The sequence below is a fragment of the Lepidochelys kempii genome, chromosome 5 (genome assembly GCF_965140265.1).
Source record: "Lepidochelys kempii isolate rLepKem1 chromosome 5, rLepKem1.hap2, whole genome shotgun sequence".
NCBI classification, from domain to species: domain Eukaryota; kingdom Metazoa; phylum Chordata; order Testudines; family Cheloniidae; genus Lepidochelys; species Lepidochelys kempii.
In genome coordinates, this window is record NC_133260.1 from 83,865,859 (window position 1) to 83,885,702 (window position 19,844).

The 19,844-nt window shown below is 40.5% G+C and overlaps 1 protein-coding gene across 1 annotated transcript in view; it reads left to right on the forward strand.

Annotated features, from left to right (window-relative positions):
* Positions 1–18,057, forward strand: part of CDC42SE2 (CDC42 small effector 2) — a 117,465-nt gene extending 99,408 nt beyond the window's left edge. The window contains exons 3-5 of the mRNA XM_073344880.1: positions 9,081–9,182; positions 15,325–15,442; positions 15,999–18,057. Coding sequence (XP_073200981.1) covers positions 9,081–9,182; positions 15,325–15,423 — 201 coding nt within the window. The 3' untranslated portion in view covers positions 15,424–15,442; positions 15,999–18,057. The remainder of the gene's footprint in view (positions 1–9,080; positions 9,183–15,324; positions 15,443–15,998) is intronic.
* The last annotated feature ends 1,787 nt before the right edge of the window (positions 18,058–19,844 follow it).

Below are 19,844 nucleotides of genomic sequence, written 5' to 3' on the forward strand. Positions count from 1 at the left end.
TATGGGAAGAGAAGGAAAAGGCTGAAGTGAAAGGGCATGGAAGGAGTTGTGTAACCTATGGAAAGGGGCAGAAAGATTCACAAAAACAAGATTAACAGAAAAAAGTAAGTGGATGGAGACGTGTATGAAACTTAGATTGAAGCTGTGGTGCTTCTGATTGGACTGATAGCTGGAGAAACTCAAATCCCCCCCCCCCCCCCCCGATACAACCTGAGAAAGTCAGGAGAGATCACTTGACTTCCTAGCCTGACAGAAATGAAATCGAACAACTGCCTTGCTCTAGGACCCTACAGTAACGATTATTTTGGTGAAGAAACAGTTTTCAAGTTCCCAAGGAGCTGTAAACTACTAAGTATTTTCTTTAAAATTATGAGAGATACCTTGACTGCTTGCTGTTTAATTTCAATAAATGACGTGGATACATACTATATTTAGACCTTTTAATCTCACTTCTGGGTCTAAAGTGCTAGAAATGTGCAAGATTTTAAAATCATCTTGTTATGACATCCAAACGTTGGTCTCATCCTATATCCTGATTTCATACTTTAAAAGGAACAGATAGTACTGTGTGTGGGTGTGAAGTGTGTTGTTCACAGCTTCAAAATGGGAAAGGCTTCAACTGTTGCCCTGGCAACTATGGCAACTAGCATGTGACATGGCATCTGTGTAATTCTACTGTATGTGCGGAGTAATTGCAAAAATTCTGAAACGGGCCTCAGAATTACTGGTTCTGACTCTTTCCCCGGATCCTTTTTTTAAAGAAGGAATTTACAGTATTCTTTTCTTTCTCGGGTCTAAGGTTACTTGGTGTGTTGTCACTTCTTTGTAAAAGGAAGTGAAGAGGCCTTGGGGAAGGCTGGAAAGAGGAAGAGGTTAAAAAAACAAATACTTTGCAGGTTAAAGGAAGTCTTTAGTGTTTTTAAAAAAAAGATTCAGTAATCTTAACCTCAAAAATATGGAAAGTTATTACCACTCTTTAAAAAATTATTCAGGACAAGGCAGCAAACAGATTTTTTTAGATTTTGTGAAAGATGGATAGCATCTAACTGCTGTTCATCTACCATGGAATAAAGAATGGGATTTAGCTGCAGCAGTGAGACACTGGGATTTAGAACACCCGAATGCTGTTCCTGGCACTACCATAGGCTCGCTCTGTGCCCTTGAACAAGTCATTTAACCCATTTGTGCCTTGTCTTCCCCATCTATAAAATGAATACTTACAGCACTTCCCTGAAGGCTTTATTAATGTAGCTACAGTGGTGTCAGAAACTCTGAGTGGCACTATATGCATATATTATTTTTTTATTTATATTTTATTGTTGTGAATCCCCTACATGAGACGATCCCATTACTAGAATGATAATTTAATTTACTTTTCAATTCAGGTACTATTAATTATTTTACTGATGGTGTATAATAAAGATTGGGGTATAGATAAGGGCCAGCTGGAGGCTGTGCTGGTGGTTGGGACGGTTTGGGAGTTTTGGGGGTTTTTTTAAAGATTTTTTTTACTTATTTTGTTTGTTTTTAATGTGTGTCATGCCCACAGTGCTAAATAGGCACAAATGATAAACTGAAGCAAGTGGCTAAGTTGAAGCAGTTCCTTTGATCTGAAAGAAAGACGTTTGCTTTGTTTTTCTTTCATAGATTAAACATAACTAAATAGACTGTCAGTGAGAAATATGTTTGTACTGTATACATACTATGCATAGAATGTTTTTAAATCCAACATAAAGTTTAAAGTCCCAGCAAAGAGAAATCTTGTGTTCAGTTGTGAAGGTTTTTCAGCCTTTATAAGGCACTCATTCAAAACCTCATAGTCCATAGTTACTTTAATTTTCAATTACATATCCCTAGGGACAGGAGATATTTCATTGCCTTGTTTCCAGCTTGGTGCGTCTCTTCTGCCCCCTTTGTCCATAATGAACAATAGTAACATTGCTACAATGGGACATAGGCACATGCTTAACTACTTATCTGAGTTGGGACCTTTGACAAAAGCTAGTGTAGACAACATGGTAATTCAGCCTTATGTAACTAAGCTCCTATCTGCACTTGTGTTAAAAACAGTGTTTCCTGATGCTTTTTAGAGTCTTGACTTACAGCCACTTCAGGGAAGACCAGTTGGGGCTCCCTACGTATGGCTTTGTTGTTGAGAAAATGGGACTGGGACTCAGGAGATCAATTGTCCTGTTCTTTGCTGTGTTGTGGACTATGCCGCCTTGGCAAATCACTTAGGGGTTGTGGGGAGATGATTAACCCTTTGTTTCCAGGTTTGAATCACATAAATGCACAGCATCTGATTCTGGTCTACTTTCACTAGTGGTTGGGTACACCAGTGTAACTGTTTTGACTCATGGTGTATCCTGGAGTCAGGCCTGTTCTGGCTGAGCACTATCACTTTTCTCTTTAAAAAGGGAAGTGTTCTGGTACTGATTACTATGAAATATTACAGCTGTGCAGAGGACAGAGACTCCATTTTTGCAAAGGATTTTGAAATTTTGTCATTGTTCAGAATCAGAATGAAAACCAACATTTTTCAATTTTCTGCAAAGGAAAAATCTAAAATTTTTATATGTACACATGTATTTTACACACACACACACACACGTTTTGGGTTGAATGAAATATTTGGTTTGACAAAAATGAAACATTTCATTTCAATTTTGACTTTTATTTTAATATATAACACAAAATAAAATTTCAAAACAAAGTCATTTTAAACTAAAACATCTAAACATTTTTTTCTGAAAATGTCATAATGGGATAAGGTTGAAACGCTTTTCAAATTTTCCTCCAAAATGAAATTGCAGTGAAATCAGCCCAATTTTTGAAGCATGTCCATTTTGACAGAACCAGATATTCCAACAAAGCATGAGTCTTTTAAAGTTTCTCTGACCAGCTCTAAAAATCAGGTGTATTTGACACACAAGAAATTAGTCTAGTAGTTGAAACCTTGGAGTATATGCACAATTCTGTCACGGTGGGAGATAGAAGAAATGTTCTAAACTCTGAACTATTTAATTATAGTAACTTTAATCAATGTTAAGCATAAAGACATTATTCTGAAATTCTCTTCTCTCAGTCGATCACAGACTCTTTCCCTATTTATATCATGAGTAACTTAGAATTTAATACTGAACAGACTATTTCCTACATGAGCCTATTGCTCTTCTCTTGGATTCAAGCACTAGTTTAGTGGACTACTACAGAGTAGGTTTTAAACAGTTTATTTTTATAAAATATATTTTACATTAATTCTTCTTTGAGTGTTTGCTTTTGTCCATTCTATGCTAGGTGTGTGCACAGTTGCCAAAGATTTTTCCCTCAGTGGTATCTGTTGGGCTGGCTCTAGTGCCCTCTGGAGTCACACACACATGTGCTGGTATAAAGGTTGCCACTGGCCCCACCCCCTCTTAGTTCCTTCTTACCGCCCATGACAGTTGCTGGACAACCCCTCTTGCTGTAGCAAGGCTTCTTTCTCAGTCATTTGGACTTTGTTCATATTTTGTACAGTTATTGTGGTTAGTGTATATAGTTTTTAGAGCTAGTCTATATAGTAGTGTTCGTAGTTGTCCCTGTTTTTGAGGGGCTTTTCATCCCAGGGGCTGGGCATGTCCCGTGCAGCAAGCCGATGGCAATTAGTGACCTGTAAACTAGCTGTCTAAAGTGTCTGGGGGGACTCTCATGTTAAAGAGAAGTGCCAGGTCTGTAGTGACTTCAAACTCCCTATAAGAAAAGATAGAGACTTTCGGCTGAAGGCCATTCTTCTGGAGATAGCCCTCAGACCAACCTTGGAGCCGATGGCAATATACCATTTTTGACTTTTCAGATCCATTCCTCCTCTTGTTTTTGGACCACCTGTCGCCCTCCAGTCCACTGTGTCCATATATAACATCAGACCGTTGGGTACTGAGTACAGTTACAGTCAGTTGTGCCCTCCAATTTTCATCCACCCCTCCATCCATTTAGTTGGGATTGGTCCTGCTCTGGGCAGGGGTTTGGACTAGATGGCCTCCAGAGGTCCCTTCCAACTCTGTTATTCTATGATTCTATGATCCTATGCCCCACTCCTGTCCCTCCTCAGGGACCTTTCGAATGAGCAGCTTCTCATCCAGGAGGTGCAAGCCCTCCTATGTGTGGGGGCCGTAGAGGGGGTTCCTCGAGACTTGAGAGGGAAGGGGTTTTACTCCAGATATTTCCTAATCCTGAAGACCAAGGTGGGGTCTATGGCCCATCCTGGACATGCATCGCCACAACAAATATCTAAAAAAAAAATTGAGGTTCCACATAGTCTCCCAAGCCTCCATCATTCCCCCCTGGATCCAGGAGACTGATACACCACCCTTAACTTAAAGGACAATTATTTCCACATCACTGTTTTCTGTGGTCACAGATTTCTCAGATTTGTAGTTGGTCAACGTCACTACCAATTCAATGCTCTCCCTTTCGACCTATCAGCAGCCCCACAGGTCTTCACAAAGCATATGGCAGTGGTAGCAGCCTTCCTCGGGTGTCGAGGCGTGCAAGTCTACCCGTACCTCGACTACTGGCTGATCAAAGGTCGGTCCCAGGTTCAGGTGCAGGACAGCATCGGTACAGTATGGGCCACCTTCCAGGCACTGGGTCTGTTGATAAATGAGCAGAAGTCAACCCTGGTCCTGGTTCAGAGAATAGAGTTCATCAGGGCAGTGCTCGACTCAACCCAGCCAAAGCCTCCCTACGGGAAGCCTGAAGCAAGCTATGTCGGATGTGATTTCCAAGGTCGCAATCCAAATAATGACGACTGCTCAGGTCTGCCTCAAATTGTTGGGACACATGGTGGCAGATGTGGCTGGCATCGGCCTACTCCCCAAGCAGACCCACCTGGACTCAATACTCTCAATTCTGCCTCCGGTCCTTGCTTTGCTGACCTGGTGGAAAGACCCAGGATCTGTATCGGAGGAGTACCCTTTGCTGCCTCTCAGCCATCGATAACACTAGTCTTGTATGTGGGGATGTGTCAGACCTTGGGTAGGGAGCCCACCTTGGCAACCTTAGGACTCAGGGCCTCTGGTTCCAGGAAGAACACTCCCTGCATATAAAAGTTAGGGAACTCAGAGAAGTATGCTTGGCTTGCCAGGTGTTCCTTCCCCAGATCTCAGGCAAAGTGATGCAGGTCATGACGGACAATACTGCATCAATGTTTTACATCAACAAGCAGCGAGGCGCTCAATTTTCAGCCCAGTGCCAGGAGGCCCTTTGGCTGTGGGACTTCTGTATGGATCACATCATACACATTGAGGCATCACATCTTTTGGGAGCCTGAAACACACTGGCAGGTCACCTCGGCAGATCCTTTTCCTCTCACCACAAGTGATCTCTTCACCAGAGGTCATCAATGTCATCTTCCAGAGGTAGGGGCCTCTCCAGGTGGATTAGTTCACCACCAGGCAGAACAGGAAATGCCATCAGTTCGGCTTGCTGCACAGGCACAGCATGAGCTCCCTCTTTTATGCCTTCCTGCTCTCATGGACAGGAGACCTGTACGCTTCTCAACAATAACGCTTGGTTTACAAGGTCCTCCTAAAAATCAAATGGGACAAGGTAAAAGGTATCCTGGTAGCACCAGGATAGACACACCAGTATTCATTTGGTACGCTTCTGGACCTATGAGTGGCAACTCCACTCGCATTCCCACACTGCCTAGACTTGATTTCACTAGACTATGGCCAGTTGCTTCACCCAAAACTCACTTCTCTGCACTTGACTGCATTGTTGCTGCGTGGCTGAACCCTGAAAAACAGGCCTGCTTGTTCAGGTTCAACAGGTCTTGCTAGGTAGTAGGAAGCCTTCCACCAGGGCTGTCTGCCTGGTGGAAGTGCAAACATTTCATTTGTTGGAGTCTCTCTCCATTCTGATGCTTCGTCAGCAGCATTCCTCATGCAGGTAACAGTCCAGGACATCTGGAGAGCCACAACCTCGTCACTGGTTCATACCTTCGCTTCCCACTAGGCCATCACCCAACAGGCCTGTGACGATGCCAGTTTCGGGAAAGCAATGTTGCAGTTGGTGCGACCATGTACTCCAAGCCCACTTCCGGGGGTACCGCTTGTGAGTCACCTAGCATGGAATGGACATGAACGAGCACTCGAGAAAAAACGGTTACTAATTAATATGCAAACTAGATACCATTAATTGGGTTTGAATAGAGACTGAGAGTGGCTGGGTCATTACACATTGTGATACGGCATGGCCAGAGGGCAGCAGGAGAGTGTTAGAAGGGAGCCTTATTCCCTGTAGAGGGAAGAAAGTTTGCTATAAATTAATTAAAGCACCTGAAGCCAGTCACATGATGATAACTCCCTGCTTCAATCAGACAAGAGGAGGAGTTGAAGCAGAGTGGATTGGCGTTGGAGCAGAGAGCAGATTGGAGGGAAGCAGAGGAGAGTTTGGAGAATTGCTGTGGTGGGCTAAGAAGACCAAGACCCTAGTTAAACGGACACCTGGTTTGTGCAGAGGGAGGGCAGGAAGCCCCACAAGCTGAAGGGCCGGAGAGGGAAGTAGCCCAGGGGAAGGAACCGCTAGTTCTAGTGATTTACTACTGTCCCTCGGGCCCCTGGGCTGGGACACGGAGTAGAGGGAGGGCCCGGGTCCCTCCCACTCCACTCCACTCCCCTCCTTAGGACACTAGTGGGGCAGTTAATACCCCAGTTCAGGGGCAAGAAACGGTGCCCTGAACCACCCCCTCAGAAGAGAAAGTGCGAGACCCATCATGGTAGTGCCGGCAATTTGCCACAACATATTGAATCTATTTCCCCATGTTAAGTATCCTCACACTTTCTTGTCAACTGTCTAAATGGGCCATCTTGATTATCGCTACAAAAGTTTTTCTCCTGCTGATAATAGCTCATTGTATTTAATTAGCCTCTTACTCCACCTTTTCATGTTCTCTGTATGTATGTATATATATCTTCTTACTATATGTTCTATTCTATGCATTCTGATGAAGTGAGCTGTAGCCCACGAAAGCTTATCCTCAAATAAATTTGTTAGCCTCTAAGGTGCCACAAGTACTCCTGTTCTTTTGTAACTGGTGTTCTTCGAGATGTGTTGCTCAAGTCCATTCCATGACCCACCCTCCTACCTCTCTGTTGGAGTTACCAGCAAGAAGGAACTGAGGGGGTGTGGGGCCGGTGGCACTCTTTATACAGGCGCATACGTGCATGACTCTAGAGGGCACTAAATCTGGTCCTATGGATACCACTGAGAGAAAAAATTCCGGCAACTGTGTACACGGCGCACACACACCTAGCATGGACTGGACATAAGCAACACATTTCAAAGAACAACAGTTATGAAAGGTTAGCAACCATTTTTTCTTTCCATATTTATATTAAACAAAATGGATCTAGGCAGCAAAAATCCTCTTTCCCTTGAAAGCCCTGCGAAGCTACAGTGAAAATAAAATAAAATGCTTATTTTAGTTGGTGGTCTATTACTTGTCAAATTTGTTTGCTGTAGGGACCCTAGTAACAGTTTGGGGTGCAGAGTAGATCATTTTTATTATTCCATTTGTACGTGGCTGGTTTTACAGTATTGCTTTTTTCATCCTTTGGTTGTTTAATATTTGTGTTAAAAGACGTAGCAGACTTCTTAAGTTACTCTTCAGGTGGGAGAGGAAGGTGCATATTTGTCATGGATTTGATTTAATTCCAGAAATATCTTGCTCTTATTGGGCATATCCTGTGATGTATTCTCACAGCTGTGGCTTTGATTCACAGTGACTTTTAGCTAAAATTGTATTTTGACAGGCGTGATTCCCACTGGTAAGACATGTAAACTTCCCACCCAAAACTCTAAATGATCCTAGCATCTATGACAGACCAGGAAGGGAGAGATACTCATCCTTTAAACTGTGACAGATCAAGTCTTGATAGACAGGGAAGCTTTGACTGAGGTCAGGTAACTTTTTAATGGCAGTTGTGTTGTACTTATTCAATTTCAGTTCAGTGGTTAGCTTAAACTGGACTGTTCGGTGTGAAACCCATGGCCACTCTCATCTTTTAATACAGGAGAGTGGCCTGCAGCAACGACTGGTGGCAGCATATGATGCTGCATTCAATCTAACCATCTCCTGTATTAGAGATAAGGGCAGCTGCAGTCTGTTCCATTTTATGCATTTAAATGCAGACTTTGGTCTTGTGGAAGACTGCCAAAGAAGCCTTTATCAGGGTAAATTGTGGCTGCCTTTGATTCATCATTTACCTATTATTACATTAACAAAAATTGAGGCAGCAAGTCTATGCAAGAAAGGGGAAACTGAGGTCAAAATTGTTATGCTGTCCCATGCTGTGAGGGATGGTAAAATACATTATAAAGGGTATGCGGAGCATGTAATCTGACATCCACTGCCATGGTATTAAGGCATGGTACTCTAACTAAGCTGCATGAAAGCAGTTTGAATATACAGAGACCTTTGGGAACATACGTTTATACTGTGTAAATCCATGAAGAGATACCTTAGAAATGCTCCTATCAGAGCACTCTCACAAAATGTGTTCTTAGTGCTATGACTTCATATTGGAAATAGTCTAGGATTTCTGTGCATTTATATGTTTTGTATGGACATGAAAGATGGTGATTAATGGTTGATTAAACCAAGAGCATCTGATGCGTCACAACTGTAAACTAATATGGGACAATTGATGTGCAACGCCAAATGTCAAAGATGGTTAGAACTTTTTCTGTGTAAAGAATTAAGTATGTTGTTTTGTTTAATAGGCATTAGATTATAGTAAAGTTACTGATGTGTAGTTGGTTGCATATAGAAAGTTGTCTAATTCTAGGAATATTCTTATCGAGCTGTCTTCTAAACACAATACTTGGTCACATGCCCTTTGGTTGATGCCAAGGTATTGTGGATGACTCTGTGTTTAGCTTAACCAAAAAATTGGGCTGTGGTCTTCTTATGCTAAAAATACATTTAACACTCTGTGGGGGCAGTTCACTTTTAACTATAAACCAAATTTTATATTTAATCCAGGTATTCTTTGCTTTTTAAGTAAGTGGCAATCACAACTTTTTTATCCACTTTTCAGAAGAGGCGACGGCGGATCGACCGAAGTATGATTGGAGAGCCAACAAACTTTGTTCACACAGCTCATGTAGGATCAGGAGACTTATTCAGTGGAATGAATTCGGTAAGTGTATATGAATGAAGAAAACCCTGTATCATCTTAGACTGCATCCATACAAATACTAGAACAAAGACTGGAGAAATTATAGTTAGAAAACTGATTCACCCCTGTGTTACATCTATTTTACTATTGATTTCAATGGAGTTACCTCATTGTAAAACTGGAGAATAACACAGTGCTTAAAATATTCTAAATCAAAATGTAAAATTAGTAAACGTTAATGTACTGTTTACTGATATTATCATCTTGCAATTTTGGGTGCCATATAAATTATAAGGTAGTCACTGAGTAAGCCTCTTTTTCTTTCCTAATAGAAATGAGCCATTTGTGTATTCCCATAAGCTTGTATTGCAAAATAGGCTAGGAAGAACTAGAAAAAGACTATCCTTAAGACCAACAGACAATGCATATATGAAAAAGGGATAAAAATGTTTCCATAGTATTTCACATTTTTGGTATTTCTCTTCATTAGTTTATTGATCTTTTATGCAAATGTTATTAGTCTTGTTGTTTTATTAAGAATTCACATTTTTCCACCTGAAGCTATAATCCTATTTGTGACATTAGTTATTCTCACAGCAAACTGTTGTGATATCACAAGCAGAGACTTGCAGCTTCCTATGGAGGAAAAGCATAACAACAATGAATTTATGTACTACCAAGAGACCAAGTGCTTGTTCTCATGCACACAACCTTGAAAACAAAGATGGAGAAATGTGTTAAGAATTATTATATAAAGGCAGACTTCTATACAGAATATTTTTTCAGTGTTTTCTATGAAATGTTAACCAGTCTTTAAGATGTGATTCACCTCATTAAAGTTTTAATGCCAGGCAAGGGATGTGTACTGATAGGAAGATACCTTTATGTCCTTTGAAATTTGATACATTTATATGCCTCTAATGGTACTCTTGGAAGGAAAGAGATTTGATTGGGAACAGTGAGTTTTAGTGAATGGGGAGGAAGGACTCTAGGGAAGAAGTATAAGAATTTAAGGCATGTGGGAATCTTTGAGCAGAGCTATGGAAATCAATCACTTTCTGTTGTTAGGTAAGCAAAAGATGACATTTGTAGCTTCCTGGAAAGGAAGCAGCTTGTTTGCCTTCCCAGCTGTAGTAGAGGCACTTCGTATTCCTTGATAGCAGCTAGGGGGAGGGCAAAAGGAGATGGTTCGACATTGCAAACACAATACCAAGGCTTCTTGAAACAGTGTATTGGCTAGGGCACAGTTTTACTAAAACAGTTGTACACATACCATTATAAATGGATGTATAGCTTGATAAATATATAATTAGCTTTTGCTGCATTTTAATGCAGTGTTTTTAGTTTCATTAAAAACAGTTTATCTGCCTGCTCATTAGAAACATAAATTTTCTCTTTAATTTCAATTTATAGTTCTTTTGAAGGATTAAGAACCTTTGAATCAGTATTTAGTTGTTCCCTCTCCTTTGGGACGCTTTTCTTTTCCCACAGCCACCAACCAGAAGGTTATGGTGACAAAGGACTCCTTTTTCTTCCTTCCACTTTCAGCCCTCATCCCTCTTATAGACTTCAGACTTGTAGACTTTAAGGCCAGAATGTACCATCAGGATCATCTATTCTGACCTCCTGCACATCACATGCCACAGAAGTTCACCCATCCACTCTGGCTGAGTTACTGAAATCCTAAATCTTGATTTAAAGACTTCAAGTTACAAAGAATCCACTATTTACTATAGTTTAGACCAGCAAGTGGCCCGTGCCCTATGCTGCAGAGGAAGGGGAAAACTTCCCAGGGTCTCTACCAATCTGACCTGGGGGGAAAATTCCTGCCTGACCCCAAATATGGTGATCGATTGGACCCTGGACATTTGGGCCAGTCCCACCAGCCAGATGCCTGGGGAAAATTTTCTGCAGTAGGTCAGAGCCCTCCCGATCTAGTGTCCCATCACTGGCCATTGGAGACATTTGGTTATAGTAGTTGCAGATGGGCCATATGCCCTTGTAGGCAATCTCATCATATCATCCCCTCCATAAATTTATCAAGCCCAGTCGTAAAACAACTTAGGTTTTTTGCCCCCACTGCTCCCCTTGGAAGGCTGTTCCAGAACTTTATTCTTCTAATGATTAGAAACCTTCATCTAATTTCAAGCCTAAACTTATTGATGGCCAGTTTATATCCTTTTGGTTTTTTGCCAACATTGGCTCTTAACTTAAATAACTCCTCTCCCTCGCTGGTGTGTATCCCTCTGATGTATTTATAGAGAGTAATCATATCTCCCCCTCAGCCTTCATTTTTGTTAGGCTAAACAAGCCAGGCTCCTTAAGTGTCCTCTTGCTATATAGGTTCTCCATTTCTCTGTTCATCCTAGTAGTCCTTCTCTGAACCTGTTCCTGTTTTGAATTAATCTGTTTTAAACATGGGAGTTCACACAGTTCTCCAGATGAGGAAAGACTACAAAGACCCTTTCTCTTTCTTCATTTTTAAACTACATATGATACAGCTCATCTTTCCCTCCAGATGGTCATTATTTACCATCCCTGAACCTACTTCTGCCTTCGTCTTGAACACTGACTGGTTGGCCTTCTTTCTATCCCCCCAGTCTCCTTCCTTTATTTTGAGTAAAATCACACATGTGACTAATATGATTCATCTCCCTCTTCTCTCCTCTGGTCCCCACGTCAGGATGGACTCACCCACTCAGCTTTGGTCATATTTTTTTTCCACTCTGGCCTTCGAGAAACACTGATTTCTCCATTCTTGATTCACCTATTTATATCATCTGGCATTGCCCATTCTTCTCTCTTGCTCAGCCGCTCACTCCTTCTGTATTCAGTTCCCTAGCCTCTGACTTCTTTCTCCTCCCAGCCCTCTTCTTCTTCTTACCCATCCTCCACAGTGTACATTACAAGGTCACAACCATAGATCCACCCTATCTGCCTCACTTAATGCTCTGCCCATTGCACCAGCTATTCATCCAACTTTCCTGCTCTTGCCTTTGCTGTTGCTTTTGTTCTGCTGAACAACTTTGAAGGAATTCCTATTACCTTGTCATATAACTTCCTTTCTTCATTCAGCTGTGCCCCATGCCTGCCCAGCAATATTTATCCATTCCTATGTTCCCAGTACCTGGCAACTCTTTGTCACTTTAGGGCACTGCCCAGGGTGCTGCCCCACAGTTTGAACTACTTGGATGTGAATGACAGTACACAACAAAGTACTGTGCTGTAACTCCCTTGTGTGGATGCTGCAGGCATGAACTTGTACTATAGTAGTGCAAATTAGGGACTATTGAGTTCACACCATCACACCCCCACAGTATGAACTGTGGGTCTAATTGTCTTTCTCTTCCTTCTCTGCATAGGATCTAGCTGTTTTCTCAAAGACAAAATTGACAGATTTAGTTGGTGCTCTTCATCCCTGCTCCTTTATCATTCCACATTACTTCCTTCCTCTTTTGACTCTGTCCTCTACCTCTGTGTCCCCTGTGAGGCGTCCCAGGTTTTCTTTGCTTCACCATCTACTGGTATTTCTTAGTACTTGAATCGCTTTATGAATCCCTTATTTCTTCTATGTGTAGTTCAAACTGTCTTCTCTTGCACTGAGCTTACACAACTCTGGTCTCATCTACAGCTCAGTCCATATTTCCCCCAATCCCTCTTTTGCACCCTAAGTTCTGCTGACTGCTTTCCCTTGTCCCTCTGTCTGTTACTCCCACTTGTCACTCCCTGCCTTTTTACCTAATGACCACCCTATTTGAGGGTGCCAAACACTGTCCCACATCTACATATTCCTCCTGAAAACTCATTTTGCTGAATAGTCTTCCACTGTTATCTTCCATTTCAGTGCCATCTGCCCTGCTCCCTTATATGAAGAAAAATAAATAGAAATTACTAAAACACACCTGCAATTCAACAGCTCATGTAATCTCTATTTGCTGTAATCTTCACCCTCTTTTTTTTCTTTCTTCTCCCCTCCTCTGCGCCCCCCCCTCCATTGCCTGTTTTATCCCTCTGCATGTTATGTCTCAGTTAGATAGTAAGCTCCTCAGGAGAGGAACCTTGTCTTACATGTACAGCATCATAGAGCCGCATAGTGCCTTTAAGAAATATGGCTTTAATTGTACTTCACTGCACTCATTCTAACGTTTTTTGTTAGACTCAGAAGGATGATACTTCCAAATGAGTATTACCAGTGCAACATTTTCATAGACCTGATTTTCAGTCAGCGTTCTTGACAGTTGCATATCGCTTACATAGATTTTCATACAGGATGTCCCATTGTTGAGTTATGGTGGTAAGCCTTAAAACTTGCTGATTTTTGCCTTCCATGAATAAATATGGTTACTTCAGCATCTGTACTGATACCCTAACAACTTCCCAACACTTGCTAACTGCAACACCTATGCCAGAGACACCCAACTATTGAGACAGTTTATTTTATTAACAACAGCACCTGGCAAGACTTCAGAGGTGGCCACTGTTGAAAGTTTACTCTTTGTTTGTTCAGCGGTGTGACTTGTTATTTGTATGCTGTTTTAAAATAAAGCAACGTATCAAAGTATTACAAGGCCACCAGGTGAGCATGCTGCCAGGGATATGCATAGGAAGACCTATACTGAAGACCTATGTTTGGTGGAATAATCTATTTCCAGGCTAGTTAAGGCACGGTACATCAGAAATGAAAGAAGTATGCCATCCTTTTAAGTCTTTTTGTAGTCACTCCTGCCCATACACTGAAAGTTTCTGAAGTGGGTGGACCACCTGCAATCCCTTTGCTCCTAAGCTCAAGAGAAGATGCTGTGGTGAAGAGTACTGTTTGGTGAAATGTGAAATTGAACAATTTATTTCCTTGGGTTTATTTGGAAAACAGCCGCCATGTTTTCTTCAGATGTTAATTTTGGTCCTGTTCACTGGCCTGGTATCAGAACTATGCTGTCTAAAATGTTGTTTAAACATGGTTGTTGCCAGCCGAGTTTTAGCACAGGATCATTTCACGCTGATTATGGGAACTGTCTACACATAGGAGAGAGCCATGTTAAATGTGGTTTTCAGCTGTGGGTGTCTACATTATAAAACATTTGTCTGTGTGAACCAAAAAAAAAACAAAAAATGCTATTGCCCTGTCTTAGCTTAGAGGTTGATTCACTGACATAGTTTTAACATGTTTTTTTTACTGACGTTTTTGAGTTGTCTGTGGGAGGATATATCTGAAATGATTGTAAGTATCACACTTTGGGACAGGGCCTTATAGCTCTGAGCCCCATTTCAAAAGATGGAGACTGAAAGAAGTGTCTGTCTGTGTAATATATATGTGTGTGTCTGTGGTGTACATAAAGAGCTTTTTCCAACCATTCTTAACGTTGAAATGATCTGCCCTAAGGCAGTCATAGAGATGTGATTATTTTGATTTATGCTGCATGAGCACATGAGAATTGGGCTCTCACTAGCTTTTTATGGATATAGGCTATGAAGCCTTTTTTAATTCACGTATTTATTTGTGTCAGCCTAAAAAGTACCTTCAAATAAATCCTTGCCAGAGAAGTTGATATGTTGAAGCATCACTTAAATAAATCCTCTGTTTATTGAAGGAATAGGATCAGCTGAAGGAAAAATAAATCTGTGCTCCATACTACATCACCACAAAAAAATCCTTCCGAAGGGTCTCTAGTAGTTTAGGAATCCCTAGGCAATGAACTGTTGGATAGGCTTATAAAACTATATCTATGGAATCTATACTACAGTGCAACTATTCTATATGAAAACATCATCTTTTTTTAACTACAGTATTGTTAACTTCATTCTTGCACAGCAAAGAATCCCTGCCTAATTCTAATCTGAAGCCAAATTTTTATCTTGATATACTGAAGCACTTGGATTAGAATTTGATTAGTTTTCTTGAGACTAATCAAGACTGGTTGATGAAAGACTGAATCAGCCAGTTTCCTTATGGACCAAGAAAAAAGAAATAATGAATACCAGTTCTTCCTTCATCTCTCTTGCTTGCCTAACTGCAAGATGTGAAAATTCCAGCAAACCTACTTCCAGAAATGTCCTCAAACAAACATAATGCTGCTGTAACAGGGAGAGGGCACTTTAAAAAGCACCAGTTCACGTTTGATCTGCCTTATCATTTGCTATCACCATTCCTTTTCTGTTTCTATAGGTGAGTTCAATTCAGAACCAAATGCAGTCCAAGGGAGGCTATGGAGGTGGCATGTCTGCAAATGTTCAGATGCAACTTGTAGATACAAAAGCAGGATAACCTTGGGGAAACATTCCCAGTGAGTATTACAGTCCTTCCAATGTTGTGTTACACAGTCTAGTATAGCCTTTCTATCACTGATAGAGAATGCTAAAGGAGAACATCCTACAATGTAACCTAAACAATTCTCTATAAATAAATCTACCCTTATGATGCATTATTTTAAGCATGTATCTGGGTAGTGGGCTCCATACAAGGAAAATATTTATATAACCACATACTTTGTATTCTATGCTGAACGATATGTTTAATAATTCAGTATGGATTATAAAAATGTTTGTTTAAACTGAATTTACACCCATCTATCAAGATGTTACTGTAGGGAGTTGGGGTTCTTTGTACATTGGATGTCTTAGCAGGAGATGCAGGTTGCATACTAAATTTCAGTACAACTCTGAGTTGTATAATTAAATAGCACATTTAAGAGGAATGTTGCAGGAGTGCTGCATACTTAAATAAACATAATATGAAGGCTATTAAACAAATTAATGTTATATAGTGTTTAGAAAGCTGTCATGATCATATTTTCAAAAGTCTTGCTTTTGTTTAACTTCCATTTTCTCTTTGTTTCACAGGTTCTTGTGAATTTCTGTATCTTCTTTCCTGTGTTCCCCCTTTTGCCCTGGTGACTGCTTTCTGTGCTCATGACAAGAGAGAAGTGATGGCTCATTGTTCACCCCTTGTGATTATTCCAGTGAAAGTTGCTGTTCTGCTCTGATGATGTCATTTGTCAGACTGGTCCTACCGTGCCTTTCAGTGGCATGCACACATTTGGCCTCTGTCAAAACCATGGACATATAGCTGTTTAGGGTTTGGGGAGTTTTTGTTTGTTTGTTTGTCGCTTTCCTTTTTTTACATTTTTCAATATTAAGCAAATTAATGCTCCAGTTTTAGCTTGGTCATCTCTTTCTTTTCTTCCTGAAAGTGCTAATGCCCAGCATTCTTCTTTTGCTGGGCCTCTTAATTTCCCCCTCCCCTGCTGTAATTTAGAAGGGAGTGAGTTTCTATTAATGTTTTTAATCTGTCCTTGTTTATAAATGTTTTTGAAAGGTCTGGGACCTGCAAGCACAATGATCATTTCATACATTTGAAAATCAGCAGAGTAGATGTCCGCATGCTTTGTGAAGTTGCTTTGTATGGTGGCCTGTTTGGTGCCAGAAAAAAAATGTTTGTCGCTGCGGACTGATGATACTGTTGCTGATTAAAAGTTTAGCTGTGGCACTGGCTCATGGCAGGCTCTGAAGGAGGACTTGTAACTTAGCTGCTTCAGAGTCATGTCTTAAGTTGTCAACCAACTGGTCTTGAAATAATAAAGAGTGAGCTTGCATTCATAAGGCATTTTGTTGTAAATGTTTAGTATATTTATTTTGAAAGAGCTGACCTCAAGATTGTAAACCAGTGTAGTACCGTATCTAAGTGTTGTGGTAGACCTTTTTGTCTGTTTAAAAAAGCATCATCATGTTTGGCTGCTTTCTTTTTCATTTTCCTTTTTAAATTTTGCTTAATTTTTAGGCTATATGGTCATTTCCAGTAGCAGCATGTCAAACTGCCTGCAATATTAGCTGAAGTTTAGTTGACCTCTCTAAGTAGTTGGCAGTTTCTGTGTACTAAATATTTAGGGGCCATGTAAGTTGCTAAGAGCAACATACTGATCTGGCAGAACAGATGCCAGGGAAAACAACATACAGGGTGACTTTTTACTATCTCAGTAAGAAGCCTTTTGCTCAGGTTCCAAAGCATGTTCCTCTTTCACATGTTGTGAAAATTGTATTTTAATATTGCACTGTTCTCAGATTTTTCTGTAAATGGTCCTTTCCTTTTTTTCCTTCCTTGTTGGTGATATGAAACAGAAGTCAACAGTTTGAATCCTAACTGACTTCAAAAAATTATGTTAAAAATCATCCTCAACTACATTCAACATTTTAACTAGCAAACTGGGCATAACTGAGCCTAATCAGATGAAAGCTAAAAAATATATACATAAAAACATAAATGCGATACACTTAACAATTATAGTTCTCTCCTTTCTAGCCCCTCTCCTAATTTCCATTTCCATTTTGTGTTGAAACAGACCCCAGATTGGTATAAACACATACACATCTGCTTTTTTTCCTGGTACTAAACAAAAAGTCATATTCACACAGATATACTGGACATTGAGGCCATTGACTCTCTTCAGGAGTAGTAAAGTTGTAATCCAATGGTAGACGTTAATTATCTGGTTGGATAGCTCTGGTAAACTTGGATAGTCTTCACTGATGCAGGTACTGATTCATAATGACACAGGATTGAGATACGTTCAGTTGTCTAGTGTGCATAAATACACAACAACACGGTGATTTGGGGTCAGCATTTCAAATGCTTCTTTATCAATGGGCCTTTAAATACTCTAGGGTTACAAAATGATTTTTACTTTTTGTCATCACTCTGCGAATTAATTTTAGTGAGCAGGTTTACCTTGCACTTGTCAAATGTCTTCAGCTCAGTAGCCAGAAAAAAAATTGACATATTTTTATAACGAACATACTTTTTTTGTACATTGTGTTCATTCTTGAATAAAGTCAGTTCAGTGTTGACTTGTAGATATTAAAAGGAAAGTATTGACTTTGATTCAATAAATGTTTTCTTTCAGTTGCTGGTTTACCTTTTTCTTTTTCAGAAATAATATAACAGTAATACTTACATTAGAAAAACACTTGTGTGCTTTAGACAATTTCATGGTTAGACTATCTGAGTATCAACCCTTTTACTATAACAGAGAAGGCTAGTACTGTTCAGGTTTAATATTTCTGATTTCTCATGCCATGTCACCTTTTTTTGCTAAATGGAGTTTTGACCCTTATTTTATAATGAATTTTATTCCAGTAATAGGTCTGCTTGGGATCTGCTGAAAACTCTGGGTGCAAAAGTGGTTTTGCCGTTCCAGACATTGATCCATTACTGTTCACTTCTCCTTACTAATACAAACAGCAGAGCCAACCACTTGCTTTTGGATGCCTTTTGAAGCTTGGACACCTCCCTCTTCTATGCTTCCCAGTTTTTCCTCTGCCTTCCCTAAAGACGTAAAGGGACCAATACGCTCTGAAGGCAGATGCTGAGGCCTGTCTGTGAAGGAATCGGCTGACTGTACCAGCTCTCCTCCGCCTTGCTTCTGTTCCCCTCCCACCCTACCCCCATCACCTAACCCACACAGAGAGGAGGATGGGACTGCCACATGAGCATTCATACTAGAAAGTTGTAGCTGCTTTCCTGCCCCTAGCACAGAGTTGGGACAATTATGAATTGTTCTCTTTAGAGCAGGTAAGTTGCTGATGATGCCCTCCTGCACTTTCTAACAGGCCCTCTTGAGCCTGGACTAATGGCCCTCCTGAACAAAGTCTAGAAAGAGGGGAAGACGGAATCTGAATTCCACAAACATAACAGTAATTTAAAGTGGTGTCGTGATCTTGATGTTTAACGCAGGAAATTGTTCTAAACACCAACTATGCAAGAGCAAATCAGGGATTTACATAGATCTGTTCATATCTGTGCATGTAAACAAATGCACTTTTAGAAATATGGGACATAGTTGTCAGTCTTATGGGACTGCTGGACAGATCCCAACAATTAAAATTGGTGACAGGAAGTGCAATCATGAGAATTTTTATGTATTAATTGAATTTCTGCATTTCCAGAAACCAAAAATGGTATCTCTCAAGCAGGGATTGCTGTCCATGTGGCCGCAGCTATGCTTATTTTGAGGCACTAGCTCAAGTAGACCTAGTGTTTGTATGTCTGCCTGAGTTGGAATTCTCACCTCCCAGATACTGTGTAAGCATACCTGAGGGCATTTCTATAGCTCCCATTCCCAGAGTGTCAAAAAGCTAAAAAGCCACATTCACCCCTGGGCCAGATTAATCAAAAAAAAAAAAAAAATCCTAGCCCCATTGAAGTCAATGGGAATTTTGCCATTGACCTCAGTGGGTGCCAGGATTTCTCCTATTGTATAGACTTTTAAAAAAAACCAAACCCAAAATGTTACTGAAACTCCAAGCCTGGTAAAATTGATAAATAATTAATGGATTAATAACTTCAATACAGGAAGTGTGGAAGAAATACTACAAACTGGATTTTATTAAGCTTACATTTTTACACATCAAATACTTCTCAGTTGTGTATTTATGAAGTACCAGTCTTTCATTCCTACCAGTATGACCAATTGAATCCAAGCAAATAGAATCAAGGGACAGGAGCCTCTGGGAGCAAACGGTATGATGAGGAACACAGCAGGTTTCAAAAGAGAGGGGATGTCCAACGTGAGATTTTGTTCTAATGAAAATTTGGAGAAAGATAAGCCTGAGCAAAGACAGAAGGTGTGGAGGTGGTGTGAGAATTGGGCTCCTTGAATTTGAGTAGTGATTAGAGACTGGGGTGTGAGGGAG